Source organism: Mesoplodon mirus (genome assembly GCF_964341445.2).
Source record: "Mesoplodon mirus genome assembly, contig: SUPER_14_unloc_4, whole genome shotgun sequence".
Classification (NCBI taxonomy): domain Eukaryota; kingdom Metazoa; phylum Chordata; class Mammalia; order Artiodactyla; family Ziphiidae; genus Mesoplodon; species Mesoplodon mirus.
Window position 1 is genome coordinate 308,808 of NW_028295741.1, and position 17,659 is coordinate 326,466.

Here is a 17,659-nt window from a genome sequence, read left to right on the forward strand (position 1 = left end):
AATTACTGGTATCAAAAGAAAGGGACTATCATAGGGGAAAAGCCTTCTATGTTATTTTACCAGCTTAATTTCTACACAAAAGCTTTCAAGTAATCAACAAAAAGAAGAAATGCGAATCCAAATAAGCCACAAACTAGGAAGACAGTCCAAGAATGAACAATGAAGGTCAAATCCAAGTACAACAAACCCCATGGAGAATACTGATGTTTTGCTGCAGTGACATTTCATGGTTAATTGGTGGTTTGTTAAAGATTACATTTCCAAGATCAAAAAGAATAATGATAAAACACACTCAGACATGGAAAGCAAGGGCTCTATAAACAGTAGCTCTTTGGAAATTATAAATGGTACTAAATGACTAATGAGGAAGATAGAGAGCTTACCAATTCTCAGGGAATTTTGTAACTTTCAAACCACAGACTGTTGTGGGCAGGATTTGATCAAAGGTCTCTAGAGTACACTTTCATCCTCATGAGGTTGGGGTCAGGAAGAGGAGAAGGTAAAGAGGACCAGGAGCTATAAGGCTGTGACTTGGAAAGGCCTTTTGCAGTCATCTACTTCCAGCATCCTGCCCCAGAATTCCTCAAATTCCATGTTTTCCCATAAGCTGTTATTTCCATCCAGGTGTTACATGTACCAGACCCCTTTTCTACAGCAATGGCCCTTTCAGGTCTTGAGGGAATTTAAAATCATACAAAGAAAAATCTGCCTTGCAGAATCTTAGGAGATTTCACTGATTTCACATTGCTCTTAATGGAACGAAGGCATGGCATCATCTGCCTAGCCTCATATAAAAAAGGAGGAAAAAACCAAAAAACATTCATTGCCCCATTGAATCTGGTGCCCTACATAGTCCCATGTGTGACACTGGTCCCACACAGAAAAATTTGAGCTTACTGTCCACGCTGGTGCTCAGTTAAACCCACCCTATACACAGTCACCTAAGTGGCTTTTCTAGGACACAGTCTGATGGAGGCACTCCTCTGCCTTCACCTTCAATGAATCCCCATTGCTTACAGAACAAAGTCTAAATGACAGAGCCATGGCTCTCGTTCCAGCCATATCTCCTATCAACCCCCTTTCTCAGAGTTCATGCCCCAGCCATGCTGAAGAACATACAATATTCTCTTTATCTTAAGGATTTTGTACAGAGTGGTCCCTCTGCCTGAAACTTCCTTCCTTCCTTCCATCTTTGCCTGGGAAGGTCCTGGAAAATTGCTACTCACCCTGCTCATCTCCACTATCACTTCGTTCAAGAAGTCCCTCTGGGTCTCCCATTCCCTACCACCACAACTGGACTTAGTTAAATTTACCCTCCTGTTTACACCCACAAACACCTACTTCCTCTATCAAATGACTTATTTCCGATGTTGTAATTACCTATTTCTTTATCAGTCTCTCTGACTGAACTATACACTCCTTAAAGACCGAGAAGTTGTTTCCTTCACTATCGTATCACAAAACCTAACAGACTAACTGACACATGATAGGAACTCAGTAAATACGTGTTGGATGAATAAATGAATGAATGAACGAATGAACAACACACTAACCAGCTGTATGAGCTCAATCTCTAGTCCATCCCTCTGTCTCTTACCTGCAACCTAAAACAATCCCAGTACTTCTGGTTGTCTTCCTTGGTCCTGGAACATTTGTGAACTTGCAACAACATCATTCCCATCCCAGACAACGCCACTTCCAATAATTTGTTGTCCTTATCAATAGTAACACCAGTTACCTAAATTTGGCCCATCTACTCCAACCACATCCCAAATCCTCTGAGCCAGGTGCAGCAGCTTCCTTTCACAATGCTAGGACCCACCACAAAACAGATGATAATCCCTTTGCACATTTCAAGGAGCAGCACCAAGGGAACAGTACCTGGGAAAGGCCATTGACAGCTCAGAATATCCAGGGCATTTCTAGAACCTCGGCACTGCTCTCGCTCTAGGAATGAAGGTCCAAAAAGCATCTCAGAGAATGTTCATAATTGTAAACAAGCTCCACCTTTGAAACACAATCTAGATAGAACCAAATATACAAGCCTGCACAATGGATGAAGCCAACGTCTCCTCCATGATTGCCCTTCTGACAACCTTATAGTCTCCTCAACCATAAAAGGTGAACTTCAAACTCACGACCTTGCCTTGTCACCAGAAACATCTAAGCTTGGATCAGTCTTTCCAAGACCAGATATTTGTTCTGTGAGCTACTAGAGACTTGTCACATACACAGAAGTATAAGAGGATTATTTCTATCTACTTGGGGACCTGGAGACTTTCACATTGCTCCTGTTAAAACTCTCACAACAGCAAAACTTTACCTACAAAGGGTTCAAGCTATGACACTCCCAATTTCCACAAACCTCCTCAGCTCTTGTGAGTCACATGCAGCCAATTCCAGGAATTGGAAACATGGTTGTGAGGATGAAACTGACTTTGGGGCTCCCCTTGGATATGGTCTTCCAGACTTACCAAAAGGCCATTAAGAGGAAGGTTTACCCCACCTCAGGGAAACCCGAGGCAGTACTTGCAGTCAAGGGCTGGCCATGGTTTCTGAGCTACATCCAAAAAGAAATTCATACTGTACCTGGATCTGCTGGAGCCATTTCTGACTGTCCGAGAGCCAGCATGTACCGTTCCTGAACTGCCTCCATTGTGGATCATCAGTAGGGCTGTCAGATTTACTAAATAAAAATACAGGATACCCAGTTAAACTTGAACTTCACATGAATAGTAAGTCATCACTTTTAGTATAAGTAGATCCTATGTAGTATTTGGGGCATACTTATCTTAAAAATGTACTCGTTGTTTTTCTGACATTCATATTTAACTGAACAGCTTATATTTTACCTGTCAACCCTACTCATCAGAAATGATGGAGGCTTATAGAGATCCAAGAGATGCCTCAGAGTATCCTCAGCTTTTATTTCTATGTCCTGGACAGTGAGGACGAGCTTCCCACTCCCATTAATTGCCTGTAATGGCATATATTCTCCATTTTAGAGTCTTTTCTACTTGTCATTGTAATTATCTTCCTTATTTTAAAGAGATGTATGTTTTTTTCCAAACTTAATAGCTCATCCAAAAGTATTTGGAAGTTCATTCGACAAGGGAAAAACAACATGATTCTGACAAGCGAAGGAAGCCGCCAGGTGCTTAGTAAAGAAGTATTAGGGAGATTGAAAAAGCCAAACTTAATAAGCAAATCTCTCCAAGGGTATTTTCAGAGCTTGATACCCTCCCACACCCTGAAAATATTATTACATCAAGAATGTAGAACCTGCTAACCAAATGTAAGGCTCCCATATGATTCTATCAAACTGAGGATGCTTCTTTACTAAGCAGTGAGCACACGTGCTGCCCCAGGTACCTTGGCAGTTGCAACACAGAGTTCTTCCCTTTGGGATGGAAACAGCAAGTTTTCCTGTGGTCTTCACACTGGCCCCAAAAATACTACACTCCCAATTCTTGTCAACTTTAAGTATTTTTCTGCATATCTTCATTTTTCTGTTACTATTTGGACTACATCCTAGCCTTGACATTACATACATTGCATTCAAGAAGCTATTTTTAAAAGTTGGTAGGAAATCTTAAATCTATGGCTTGCAGTCCCTGGCTTACTTTCATCCTGGTGCATAAGGGTTTTCAAAAGTACTCAGGTTAGTTACCCCGTATCACAGTCCCACGCTTGTGTCACAGATATGAAAATGGAACATGATATTTAAGGTTTTAGTTGCCAAATCATCAAGCTTCCCAGACAGAGGCAATAAAGCAAAATGAGTACAGAGGCATGGATTTTGATTTGCTCCAGTGTATTTGGAAAGTCACTTGGCCTCTGTATTTATTTGTACTTATCTGCACTTATCTGTCACTTGGGGGTTATCATTGTACCTAGTCCATGGGTATGTTGTACAAATTAACTGTAACGTAGTTAGAAGAAACCGACACAGAGTAAGCACTCCACAGACATTGGCTATTAGCTATTGGAAATATTTCTCCATGAAACAGATGACTTTATCAGTGGATGACCCGGTGGGAGACAGTGAATCACAGAATCACAGCATGTTGAAGGTGACCTAGTTCACACTCTTATGTGAAAAGAAGAAAAGTGTGCATGGGTAGAAAATGTCTGAAACTTTACATAACAAATAGTACATCATGTTAACTTTGAGGATTAGAATAAATGAGGAAAGGAGGAAAGCAAAATTTGAGTGTAATTCAATTTCTCTATCATTTGTGTTTCTACACAGAGACTCTGAATACACTGGAAGTGCAATTTTTTTTAATGTGGCGGGATAAAGGTTTTCAAGTTTTCCTGATCCATCCGTATTATTATTTCAGAATTGCTGGCATTTCTTGCCATCTTCAGATCTACACCCATTTGAGTCAGTGGGCCCTTCTGGATGGAGGAGATAATAGAGCAGAAGTGAAGTGAGAGAAAAGGACAGACAAGGTTTTCTCTTTTCTCTTCAAAGAGGAAAGGTCTTTGGAATGGGAACAACTCACAACCAAACTTTGGGGAAAGGATGTGATGGAAAATGAGACAAACATCCGACCCCTGTGATGAGAAGGATTCCCTGGGCTGGATGTAGGGAGGTCACAGGTGGATGGACAAGGAAACCAACTAGGGAGAAACACACACAAGTGCAGAGCAAACACCCCGAGGTCACTCAGCCTGACTCCATGCAAACATGTGTCCAGCAGACAGCCCTTCACCTGTGGCTCCCCAGCAAGACAGGTACCTCGGGGGTGCCAACTCATTCTGAGTCCATTATGCCTGGCCATTCATAAACCGCTGTCTAACTTGTGAGGAATAAATTCTAAATGTTTATGAGGAAGTTGGGGAAGGAGATTGAAAGGTTACTTAAACGGAAAAAAAAGAAGTTCAGGAAGGCAGGATGGTAGAGAGACAAGAAAAAGACCTTAAAAGATAGAAAGGATTTGCCAAAGAAGAGAAAGCAAAAGAAATGATTCCGAATGGGTTAACCTGCAGCTAGGAAGTTAAGGAAGATTATTGATGGGTGAAGACTATGGAATAAAGTGAATAAAATTTCTCAGAAGTTGCTGAGACTATGGTAAGACGCATGATTATCAAATTATGAATTGTCTGCAGTAGCATTCTAGGGGGACACTAGGAAGGGGAAGCAAATGTTCATGAGATGACAGTGGCAGGTGGAAAGTTGTTTCAGGGGAAGATCAGATGTGCAGAGTGTGTATCAAAGGAGGGCAAGTGTGAGCAAGCAAGGAAATACTAAGTGTATACGATTCCTTCACTGAGTGCACCCAGCCCCGTGGTCAGCCTTGAGAACAAGCAGGACTTCAGGTACTGGAGCTACATTTCAGTCATCAAGACTTGAGAAGACACCCTTAACTCAGGTCTTCTCTTCAAACTCCATCTTTCCTTCTTGACCTTCAATTGGCCTCTTCCCTTACCCTCAAGCTGTGGACTGAGGCCACAGAGCAAGATGGGTCACTAGTGTCCTCCATCCCCTGGTGACTGTGCTTCACATCAGTGGAGTACCAAAGGCAATAACCACGTAACAGACACAAGAGTGTATGAAGAAGAAGAGATTCTGATAAGGCTTTCTGTGACAGTGTGGGACGAGTTGGCTGTATATGCCTGCTATCACCTGAATGACGAGCAACCTTAGGGGAGAAGTGCTCAGAAGGCAGAGCCTGGCTCTCGAGAGGCTCTGCGTGCTCACAGCCCACTCCAAGACCTCAGTTGCAGCTTCGGCCCCCAATCTCTCTCCTTCTGCCTACTCACAGTTTTTGAAGTCTTCTTTCCTCCACATTTCTCTTGAGAGGTGGAGGAGGAAGATGAGCTTCAGGCCAGCTCAGACTCCCCTGGGATCCCAGCAGGATGCCTATCATTAACCTCCCACATTCTAGGAAGCTCCTAAGATCTCCACACTTGGGGGAGTTTTCATTTCATCAGTGCTTCAAATTGCTGGCTGGAGATGGCCTGTTGAAAGGTGGCTAAAAGCAAGTAGGAACCTTTGGGCAGCCTGGCCCTTCTCGACTGTCAGACATCTTCAGGGATATTTTGGGAAACATTGCTTGTTTTAGAGAAGGGAGGGAAACAATCCAAATGTCCAATAATGCTTGAATGGAAAATAAATGATGCTATACGAATGTGACGAAATAATACCAAACAGTCAAAAATCAAAGACCTAGATCTATATGGACGGATGTCACTAAATCTTGAAAACATAATATTGTTTGAAAGAAAATAAGATAAAGAATCTTACATTATGATAACAGGTATGTAAGTATTTAAATATTTAAATCAATTCAACATGTTGCTTCTATATATATAGATGCAAGAAAATAAATTTTATCCAATGAACACATTATTTACATTTAATATGTTCATTTATCTAGGAAACTCAAAAGAACCCACAGATAAACTAGCAGGAACTAATAAGACGGTTCAACAAAGCACACACATACAAGATCAATAAATTTTAAAAGTCAATCACGCTCCTCTATACTGGTGATAGCAAATTAGAAACTGTAAAAGAAAATAAGAAAAAAAAGAAGATCTAAAAATTGTCACAAGAGCCATATAAATTACTTAGAACTAAGCATACATAAAAGTAAATAAAACTGACAAACTGAGTACGACCACTTAAACTGCGCCCAACCCAAGGATTAGAAAACGACTGTTCTTACTTTATGAGAACACGCCCTCTTCCTAAGTAGCAGATCAGTACGTGAGAGTGAATCAAAGAAACACAGCATTTGAAAAGTCAACTAGGCCAAGCCTCTCGATCGCACAGACAGAAGCTGAAGCCCAGACAGGTTGAGTTACTTGGTAAAGGGCCCAATGTCCTGACTCAAGGACTCGCATTTTTCACTCATTCGTAAGACACAATCAAATTCAGTACCTTGGAAAGAGATGGGAAAAAAATGAAGAAATCAATTATATAGTTACTCATCTTTAAGTACAGAAATAGCCGTGACAAAATTACACGTATTGAGGGAAAATTGAAGTGCAGAGATTAAAATGTCAATAATCCACAGGGAAACTGGAGACCATTTAAAATATTCATATTAAATCTCTCTAGAAAAGGCATTAAAAGATCTCCAATCAAAATGTTCATTTTATAATAGATATGGTATGATACAACTTATAATAGATATGTTATGAACCTTTCCCTTTCACGGGAAAGCTTCGGCTGGGAAACAGGAATTGTTCTTGAAAATGGGGCCTGTGCTATTGCAGACACTGTGCTGAACTTAGGTCCACAGAATGCTCCGATGTCATCATTGAGGTCACAGAATCCTGCTGTGCGCCTGGCAACCTTGTAAACTGAACAGCCCTGGTGAGAACTAGGCAGTACTGCTGGTTCACTAAGTGGTACAAGTTTTTCAGCCATTTAGGAGACTTGACTATTTTTGTTTGTATTGAATCACTTGAACAGATTGCCCAAGAGGCAACAAGGGCCAACCTGTAGGGAAGAGGAGGAGTTGGACATCTCTTGAGGCATCTTCTAAGGGAGACTTCTAGTAGGTACCATGAAACGGCGACAAAAGAGGAAACATCTGGAAAATGAAGAGTCCCAGGAAACTGCCGAGAATGGAGGAGGTATGTGGGGGGCAACTTGCTGGGGCACATGGGTTTCTGCCAAACTAAACCTTCTCTAGGATGGGGGGGACTGAGAACGTGTCACCTGTGAAGCAGGGAGTGAGAGACCTCGTCTCACTGATGCTGCCGTATCCATCCGGAGGGTCCCTGTGGTGTGAGATGGCACAGAACGGCCAGATGCCCCCTGGGAGATGGGAGGTCAGCTCCGCTGGTCTGGGGACTCTCTCCTGGGGCTGCCAGTCCTGGAGCTTTGTCGGACTCACAGCAGGCTGCATCCTGCTTGCACAGACCTAGAGGTGCAGCTTTTCTCAGTCCCCGATTTCTCTCTTATGCTCTTGGATCTTTCCTAGGGGTCATGAGGTGGGGGATGTGAAGGATGCAAGGATGCTGAGAGAGACCCATGAGTTGCTTGGCCTCTTTTACCAAAGTGGAAAGAGAAGCCCCATGAGTTGAAGGCCCTGTTGAAAAGTATCTTGACAAGTGGAATGCAGTTCGAAAGAAGATTGTTTGTCTAGGGATGGTGTCATATTGAAAGCAAGGAGGTTTTATTCCTTCAACAGGATGAATTGCCCAAAAGAGATCAAGGGAAGGGAAGGGTTTTCCAGAGACTGAGACCACGTGGGCAGGGGTGAAAAATGTCCTCAGTGTCCTGCAGGGAGCTCTGAGAGCCACGGGCCACGGGGTGCCTGCGTGCATTAAATGTAGGCGAGTAGCTTGCCCTGGGCGGGGGTGGACACCACAGAGTTCCAGCTAGACGTCTCTGCCCCAGATTAGAGCCCAGTAGCTCCTACCTGGCCCAGGACACTGGAGACTGTAGGATGGGCCCTGGGAATGGAGGACTAGACAGCAGGTAGATTTTCAGGCAGTGGCTGGGACAGGCTGGGGAAGGCAATGACTGCCCCTGACAATTCAGAATATATTTCTCTATGTTCCTGTGTGTGTGTGGGTGTGTGAGTGTGTGTGTGTGTGTGTGTGTGTGTGTGTGTGTGTGGTAGTGCAGAGAAGAGCGAGATGAATGGGGTTAGAGTGCTTACCAGATATAAAGTCTGCGTGGTAAAGTTCTGTCACCCTGCCTGGACCTGGCTGACACTCGGTGTATGTAAGAGTGTATACAGAATTCTTGTTAGGGGTGTTTTATGAGACAGTAACTCATACACCCATGTACACTCTGATGCAGCAAAAATATCACACACCCCACATTTAACTTCCTTAGTAAACCACACACAGCACATGGAGGTATATACACGGATCCCTCCTGTACTACGTTCTCATACAACCCACCTGTATCACAATCCTCTCCTCCAACACCAAACGCTGGAGATGAGATATGTATATAGACACTCACACTATATATATAGGACACACACACACACTCACACTATATATATATATATATATATATATATATATATATATATATATATATATGTATCTCCACAACTCTCGCACAAACACAGCTAACTTCAGCCATCGCTAAATACCTCTGTAAGAACCAGTCACGTGTCATACACACCACACTTGTAACACATTCTTGAGTAATGCCAGACCCGCTTTGTACAAACCACAGTAAACCACAGTCTCAGTAACCCATGTCAGGATTGCCAGAGAAAATATGGGCTATCCAGTTCAATTTGAATTCCAGATAAAGAACAAGTAATTTTTCAGTATCAGTATGTCCCAAATATTGTATGGGCCATACTTACACTAAAACTAAGTAAGAACAAATACTGCATGGGAATACTTACACTAAAAAATTATTCTGGGTTTATCTGAAACTGAAATTTAACTGGGTGCCTTGTATTCTTGTTCGCTAAGTCTGGCAACCCTTATATACTTACCACCAGCTGATGTATTATATATTTATTGTAGTTTTGTTTAGTGTGTGTCTTCCCCTACTAGAATGTGCAGCGTTACCAAAGACTACAACAATGGAAGAGTGCCGGATACACAGGAGTAGCTGCTTACTGAATCTTGGTGAATGAATGAATGAACACGCACCATAAATACAAGCCACACCATGTAATGAGGAAACGTTACATGTCCCAGAATTCCTGACTTGTGAACAGAAACCATGCACACAAAGGCCACAGACACAGATAGACACGTCTGCACTGTGCTCCCCATGCCAACCCCACACTTACCACAGACTTAACTGATACACATCACTCACTCTTCCCACACACTCACAGTCACCACCGAGGCCTACATTACCAACTAGACAGTGAGAGAATAAGTATTGATTGGAATTAAATCCTGGAGGATCCACTGGGAACCACACTCTCAACTGTGTGTATTCACTGCACCTGACACGTGTCACACACTCAGTAAATATTTGTGGACAGAGGACTGATGAACCCACCCTGAGCCTTTCATTCCTCCCTCAGGAATCTCGAAGTCACAAGAGGATCCCCCTCGGCTTGGATCCACTGTGGTGGCCCAAGGCTGCAGCCCAGGGGCAGTGGAGGTCTCCTCTGCCCCTAAATACTTCTTCTGTACTTCTACTCCGCGCAAGCTCAGCTACGCTGGTAAGGGCGCGGGGCTCCTCAGGTGAGGGGGTGCTTGGCTGTGAGGCAGGAGGCACACAGATCCCAGGGAGGCTGAGAGGAAATCCAGGGTCATCAGAGGTGATGAGGGCTCTGTGGAGGAGCCTGGGCAGGATGGCTGAGCTGTTCCGAGGGCGTGGATGCCAGCTGAGTCTGGGGGGGCGGTGTGAATACTGGTAGTACCATGGTGGGGAAGTCAAGGAGCAGGGGCCGGAAAGGTCTGGGCTTGAGGTGGAGGGAAGAGGGACCAGATTAAGCATCTTCAGAGGAAAATGTAGGCTTTGTCTTTGCCTTTGCTTCCAGAGAAGGACAGAGTTCTGCATCATACACCTCCAGCCTGAGAGCAGGACCATCCAGCTCAGGTCCACACAGCTCACACATACAACTGCCCTCCAGGTACAGCCCTTCTCACAGCACACATAAACCCCAAGCACCACAGCCCCATTCCACAAGTAATGCACCACCGATATTACCAAAATCACACTCCTTGTCATACACGCATCCAGCCGCATCCCTCACATACCACAGCCCTCACCACCATACTCCACACCCCTGTATGCAGACACCGCTCCAGTATCCCCCCCACGCACATGAAAAGCCCACAGATGACACCAGATACACCGCTCCATCCTACGGCCAACAGACACCAAGCTCACGACATAGCTACGTCATGCAAATGTCCCTCTCTCGTCTACCACACCTGCTCCCTCAGCTTCCGGCACGGCCCATGCATGTTATTATGGTTTTAATTTCCTTTTTCAGCAATGCGGAGATTTCGAGACACTGCCTGGCCTACAGCACCCCTAGCCCAGGTTCAGGAAGAAGGGGAGACCGCTCCCCCATCACACTGTGTCTCCTCCTCACTCTCTTCACCCTGTAAGGACTATCTGCACCCAGACAAAAAGGAAAGGGGCATGAAACTATACTACATGCAGGTACAAGTGAACCAGGGTGTCGCTGTCTCCTGGAAGACAAAGAAACCCTTGGAGTTGCCTGAAAAGCAGCTGACGATAGAAGAAGTGACCCTTCCTGAGGATGCGTGCACAGTAGGCACTTGCCCCTCTGATGTGTTCACCGAAAGCCTCCTGTCTGACAGTGAGCCCACTGGGGAGGAGAAAGAGTATGAGGAAAGGGCAGAGCCAGGCAGCCCATCAGGGTCACCTGCCGTCGAGGAGAGACCCAGGGTCAAGACACCGGACTGGATGGTGACCATGGAGAACGGCTTCAGGTGCATGGCCTGATGCCGGGTCTTCCCCACCTTGGAGATCCTCCAGCAGCACGTGAAGGGCGGCGTCCTGCAGGGCTTCAGCTGCCGTGTCTTTCATCTCAACATGGCCCAGTGGATGGGCAATGTGGAATCCGAGAGCACCCCTGAGGAGGAGGAGGAGGAGGAGGAAGAGAAGCAAGAAGAAAAGGAGAATGAGGGAGAGCAGCCCACGGGGGAAGGCCCCAGCCCAAAGAGACCCCGCAGGCAGGGTCTTTTCTCTCCTTTGAGTTCCAAACAGCAACTGAGATTCATGGGACAGAAGATCCTGGAGGACGGTGTGGCTGTCCCTTGGAAGAGGTAAGGCTTGAGGCTGGCAGTCTTCTGAGCCTATGTCACGGGGGCCCAGAGGAGTCTAAGGGAAGGGGCCGCACACATGTGCTGGTTGACCTAATGGCTCTGCAGTTGCATCAAATGGGACACACCCAGCACTAACAAAGGCATTGACCTCTGTTGACGTAAACAAGAAGGTGGAGCCTTTTCCTAGGAGTTTTCTCAGGGTCTGCACGATGGACCTCAACTCTTAGAGGACGTACTGCCAGCAGCTCCTTCTCGGCAGAGAGAGCCAGGAGTGGTCTCAAGAGAGGACAGGGGCCCTTGCAGGACCAGAACTTTGAGGTCTGAGAGCCTTGGGCCTGAGCCGAGATCTCACCCTGACCACTGGACCGAGCCTTCTGTGACAAAGGGGAATATGAAAGAGAGTCACGTGGAAATGAGGTCCCCCGAGATATGGAAATGTTCCAGAACCTTCGTTGCGTGGTAGTTGATCTGGAGCCAAGCTCACTGTGGTGTGTGTGGCTCTGAGCATTAAGGCAATGCTGGAGGGTAACACTGACCAGCAGAGCTTGGAGGGCTTCTTGTCTCTTCCTGTCCTACCTCATTTGTTTTATCCCTTCCAGGGAGAAGAATGGACCCTCGGGAGAGTAGCAGACAGAATGCCGTGGTCTGAAGGAGGATGAAGGGACCGGCACTCAGTCTAACATCATATGACAATAGAAGCGTCCTATGCAATAAAGGGCATTTTCCAAACCTTTCCTGGAGCTTTTATTTAAGGACATTTTTCTATCTATGCATCTATCTGTCATCTACATCTGTATCTTTCAAGGTTTGTGAACAAGCTTTCACATAAGCACTAGAGACGTCCGCCAGCATTTTCCAGAAGAGGCCTGCAAATTGCTGGGGACTCCTCACAAATAGGGAACGGCCACAACCCCTGCCACACAGACTATGCGCGTGGCCCTCCTGACGTACTCCCACTCTCTCTCTGAATTTCCCAACGTCTGAGATGAGGGTGCTGGCTGGAGGCAATGATCACGTGCAGGCTGAATCTTCTCCAGATTCTGATTCTCTTCCTGGGCATATCGTCCTCAAGCACAGTCTCCATGTCCCTGGCCACACTGATCTCTCTCCTTCAGTCCTTCCCTCCCTCCCTCTCCTGCCTCCCAGTGCAGAGAATACATTTTTGCATTTGAGACGACATTTATTTTTGGTTCACAGAATTCTCACCTGTTCTACTGTGGCCTCCGTTGTGAACATTCCAAAGCTGAGACTTTTCTGTTTTTCTCCCTCATTTCTGCTGAGTCTTTACCTTCCTAATGCAGTGAACTCAGAGTGCCTAGCTGACTGGATGGGGAAAAAGATCCAGGGGGCAAAGAGAAATAATAAAGGAATATATCAGTTAATTTTTCATAGTGTTATCCAACTACATATTTTTAAAATTTTGGAATAATATTAGGAATCTTCTCTTTATAAAAAACTGAATTATCGGGCTTCCCTGGTGGAGCAGTGGTTAAGAATATGCCTGCGAATGCAGGGGACATGGGTTCGAGCCCTGTTCTGGGAAGATCCCACGTGCCACGGAGTAACTAAGCCCGCGCGCCACAACTACTGAGCCTGCGCTCTAGAGCCCGTGCCACATCTACCGAGCCCACGTGCCACAACTACGGAAGCCTGCGTGCCTAGAGCCCATGATCCGGAACAAGAGAAGCCACTGCAATGAGAAGCCCGTGCACCACAGCCAAGAGGAGCCCCCGCTCACTGCAACTAGAGAACCCCCGCTAGCAGCAACAAAGACCCAATGCAGGCCCAAATAAATTAATTAATTTTAAAAAATTGAATTAGTTTCAAGGGTACAATGTATAAAAGTACAATAAAAGCCCCCCTTCAAACCCCCCAACCCCACTCTCAAGATGGAATAGATATGCTGTGATACAATTTATAGTCGTAGTACTACTCCTCCTCCCACCACATCCGAAATCCTCTGAGCCAGGTGCAGCAGCTTCCTTTCACAATGCTAGGACCCGCCACAAGACACATGATAATCCCTTTGGACATTTCAAGGAGCGGCACCAAGGGAACAGTACCGGGGAAATGCCACTGACAGCTCAGAATATCCATGGCATTTCTAGAGCCTCGGCACTGCTCTCGCTCTGGGAATGAAGGTCCAAAAAGCACATCGGAGAATGTTCATAGTTGTAAACAAGCTCCACCGTTGAAACACGATCTACATAGAACCACATATACAAGCCTGCACGATGGATGAAGCCAAGGTCTCCTCCATGATTTCCCTTCTGACCACCTTATTGTCTCCTCAACCATAAAAGGTGAACTTGAAACTCAGGACCTTGCCTTGTCACCAGAAACATCCAAGCTTGGATCAGTCTTTCTAAGACCAGATACCTGCTCTCTGAACTATTAGAGACTTGTCACAAACACACAGGTAGAACAGGATTATTTCTATCTACCTGGGGACATGGAGTCTTTCACATTGCTCCTGATAAAACTCTCACAACAGCAAAACTTTACCTACAAAGGGTTCAAGCTATGACACTCCCAATTTCCACAAACCTCCTCAGCTCTTGTGAGTCACATGCAGCCAATTCCAGGAATTGGAAACATGGTTGTGACGATGAAACTGACTTTGGGGCTCCCCTTGGATATGGTCTTCCAGACTTACCAAAAGGGCATTAAGAGGAAGGTTTACCCCAGCTCAGGGAAACCCGAGGCAGTACTTGCAGTCAAGGGCTGGCCATGGCTTCTGAGCTACATCCAAAAAGAATTTCATACTGTACCTGGATCTGCTGAAGCCATTTCTGACTGTCCGAGGGCCAGCATGTACCGCTCCTCAACTGCCTCCATTGTGGATCATCAGTAGGGCTGTCAGATTTAGGACATAAAAATACAGGATACCCAGTTAACCTTGAACTTCACATGAATAATAAGTCATTATTTTTAGTATAAGTAGATCCTATGAACTATTTGGGGCATACTTATCTTCAAAATCTACTCGTTGTTTTTCAAACATTCATATTTAACTAAACAGCCTATATTTCATCTGTCAACCCTACTCAGCAGAAATGATGGAGGCTCATAGAGATCCAGGAGACGCCTCAGCGCCTCCTCAGCTTTTATTTCTACGTTCTGGACAGCGAGCACGAACCTTCCACTCCGTCATTGGCTAGAATGGAGGATATTCTCTGTTTTAGAGCTTTTTCTACTTGTCATTGTTATTATCTTCCTTATTTTAAAGAGATGTTTATTTTTCCCCAAACTTAATAGCTCATCCAAAAGTATTTCAAAGTTCATTAGACAAGGGAAAAACAACATGGTTCTGAAAAGTGAAGGAAACCGCCTGGTGTTTAGTAAAGAAGTAGTAGGGAGATTGAAAAAGCCAAACTTAATAAGCAGATCTCTCCAAGGGTATTTTCAGAGCTTGATACCCTCCCACACCCTGAAAATATTATTACATCAAGAATGTAGAACTGCTAACCAAATGTAAGGCTCCCATATGATTCTATCAAACTGAGGATGCTTCTTTACTAAGCAGTGAGCACACTTGCTGCCCCAGGGACCTTGGCAGTTGCAACGTAGGGCTCTTCCCTTTGGGATGGAAACAGCAAGTTTTCCTGTGGTCTACACGCTGGCCCCCAAAATACTACACTCCCAATACTTGTCAACTTTAAGTATTTTCCTACATATCTCCATTTTTCTGTTACTATTTGGGCTACATCCTAGACTTGACACTACATAAATTGCATTCAAGAAGCTATTTTTAAAAGTTGGTAGGAAACCTTAAATCTATGGCTTGCAGTCCCTGGCTTAATTTCATCCAGGTGCATAAGGGTTTTCAAAAGTAGTCAGGTTAGTTACCCCGTATCACAGCCCCACGCTTGTGTCACAGATATAAAAATGGAACATGATATTTAAGGTTTTAGTTGCCAAATCATCAAGCCTCCCAGACAGAGGCAATAGAGCAAAATGATTACAGAGGCATGGATTTTGATTTGCTCCAGCGTCTTGGGCAAGTCACTTGGCCTCTGTATTTATTTGTACTTATCTGCACTTATCTGTCACTTGGGGGTCATAATTGTACCTGGTCCATGGGTACGCTGTACAAATGATCTGTAAAGTAGTTACAAGAAACCGACACAGAGTAAGCACTCCACAGACATTGGCGTTTAGCTATTGGAAATAGTTCTCCGTGAAACAGATGACTTTATCCGTGGATGACTCGGTGGGAGACAGTGAATCACAGAATCACAGCATGTTGAAAGTGACCTAGTTCACACTCTAATGTGAAAAGAAGAAAAGTGTGCATGGGTAGAAAATGTCTGAAACTTTACCTAACAAATAGTTCATCATGTTAGCATTGAGGATTAGAATAAATCAGGAAAGGAGGAAAGAAAAACTTGAGTGTAATTCAACTTCTCTATCATTTGTGTTTCTACACAGAGACTCTGAATACACTGGAAGTGCAATTTTTTTTAATGTGGCGGGATAAAGGTTTTCAAGTTTTCCTGATCCATCCATATTATTATCTCAGAATTGCTGGCAGTTCTTGCCATCTTCGGATCTACACCCATGTGAGTCAGTGGGCCATTCTGGACGGAGGAGATAATAGAGCAGAAGTGAAGTGAGAGGTAAGGAGAGAAAAGATTTTCTCTTTTCTCTTCAAAGAGGAAAGGTCTTTGGAATGGGAACAACTCGCAGCCAAACTTTGGGGAAAGGATGTGATGGAAAATGAGACAAACATCCTACCCCTGTGATGAGAAGGATTCCCTGGGCTGGATGGAGGGAGGTCACAGGTGGCTGGACAAGGAAACCAACTAGGGAGAAACACACACAAGTGCAGGGCAAACACCCTGAGGCCACTCAGCCTGACTCCATGCAAACATGTTTCCAGCAGCCAGCCCTTCACCTGTGGCTCCCCAGCAAGACAGGTACCTCGGGGGTGCCAACTCATTCTGAGTCCATTATGCCTGGCCATTCATAAACCGCTGTCTAACGTGTGAGGAATAAACTCTCAATGTTTATGAGCAAACTGGGGAAGGAGATTGAAAGGTTACTTAAACGGAAAAAAAAGAAGTTCAGCAAGGCAGGATGGTAGAGAGACAAGAAAAAGACCTTAAAAGATAGAAAGGATTTGCCAAAGAAGAGAAAGAAAAAGAAATGATTCCGATTGGGTTAACCTGCAGCTAGGAAGTTAAGAAAGATTATTGATGGGTGAAGACTATGGAATAAAGTGAATAAAATTTATCCGAAATTGCTGAGAATATGGTAAGCAGCATGATTATCAAATTATGAATTGGCTGCAATGGCATTCTAGGGGGACACTAGGAAGGGGAAGCAAATGTTCCTGAGATGACAGTAGCAGGGGGAAAGTTGTTTCAGGGGAAGATCAGTCTTGCAGAGGGTGTATCAGAGGAGGGCAAGTGTGAGCAAGCAAGGAAATACTAAGTGTATACGGTTCCTTCACTGAGTGCACCCAGCCCCGCGGTCAGCCTTGAGAACAAGCAGGACTTCAGGTACTGGAGCTACATTTCAGTCATCAAGACTTGAGAAGACACCCTTAACTCAGGTCTTCTCTTCAAACTCCATCTTTCCTTCTTAACCTTCATTTGGCCTCTTCCCTTACCCTCCAGCTGTGGACTGAGGCCACAGAGCAAGATGGGTCACTAGTGTCCTCCATCCCCTGGCGACTGTGGTTCACATCAGTGGAGTACCAAAGGCAATAACCAAGTAACAGACACAAGAGTGTATGAAGAAGAAGAGATTCTGATAAGGCTTTCTGTGACAGTGTGGGCCAAGTCGGCTCTATATGGCTGGTATCACGTGAATTATGAGCAGCCTTAGGGGAGAAGTTCTCAGAAGGCAGAGCCTGGCTCTCGAGAGGCTCTGCGTGCTCACAGCCCACTCCAAGACCTCAGTTACAGCTTCGGCCCCCAATATCTCTCCCTCTGCCTGCTCACAGTTTTTGAAG

At 44.9% G+C, this 17,659-nt stretch overlaps 1 protein-coding gene across 1 annotated transcript in view; it reads left to right on the forward strand.

Moving 5' to 3' along the window:
- Positions 1 to 3,124: 3,124 nt before the first annotated feature.
- LOC309816153 (uncharacterized protein) overlaps positions 3,125 to 17,659 on the forward strand; it is a gene marked incomplete at both ends in the record, with an annotated part of 198,396 nt that continues 183,861 nt past the window's right edge. Inside the window, one exon of the mRNA XM_082646810.1 lies at positions 3,125 to 3,154. Coding sequence (XP_082502936.1) covers positions 3,125 to 3,154 — 30 coding nt within the window. The remainder of the gene's footprint in view (positions 3,155 to 17,659) is intronic.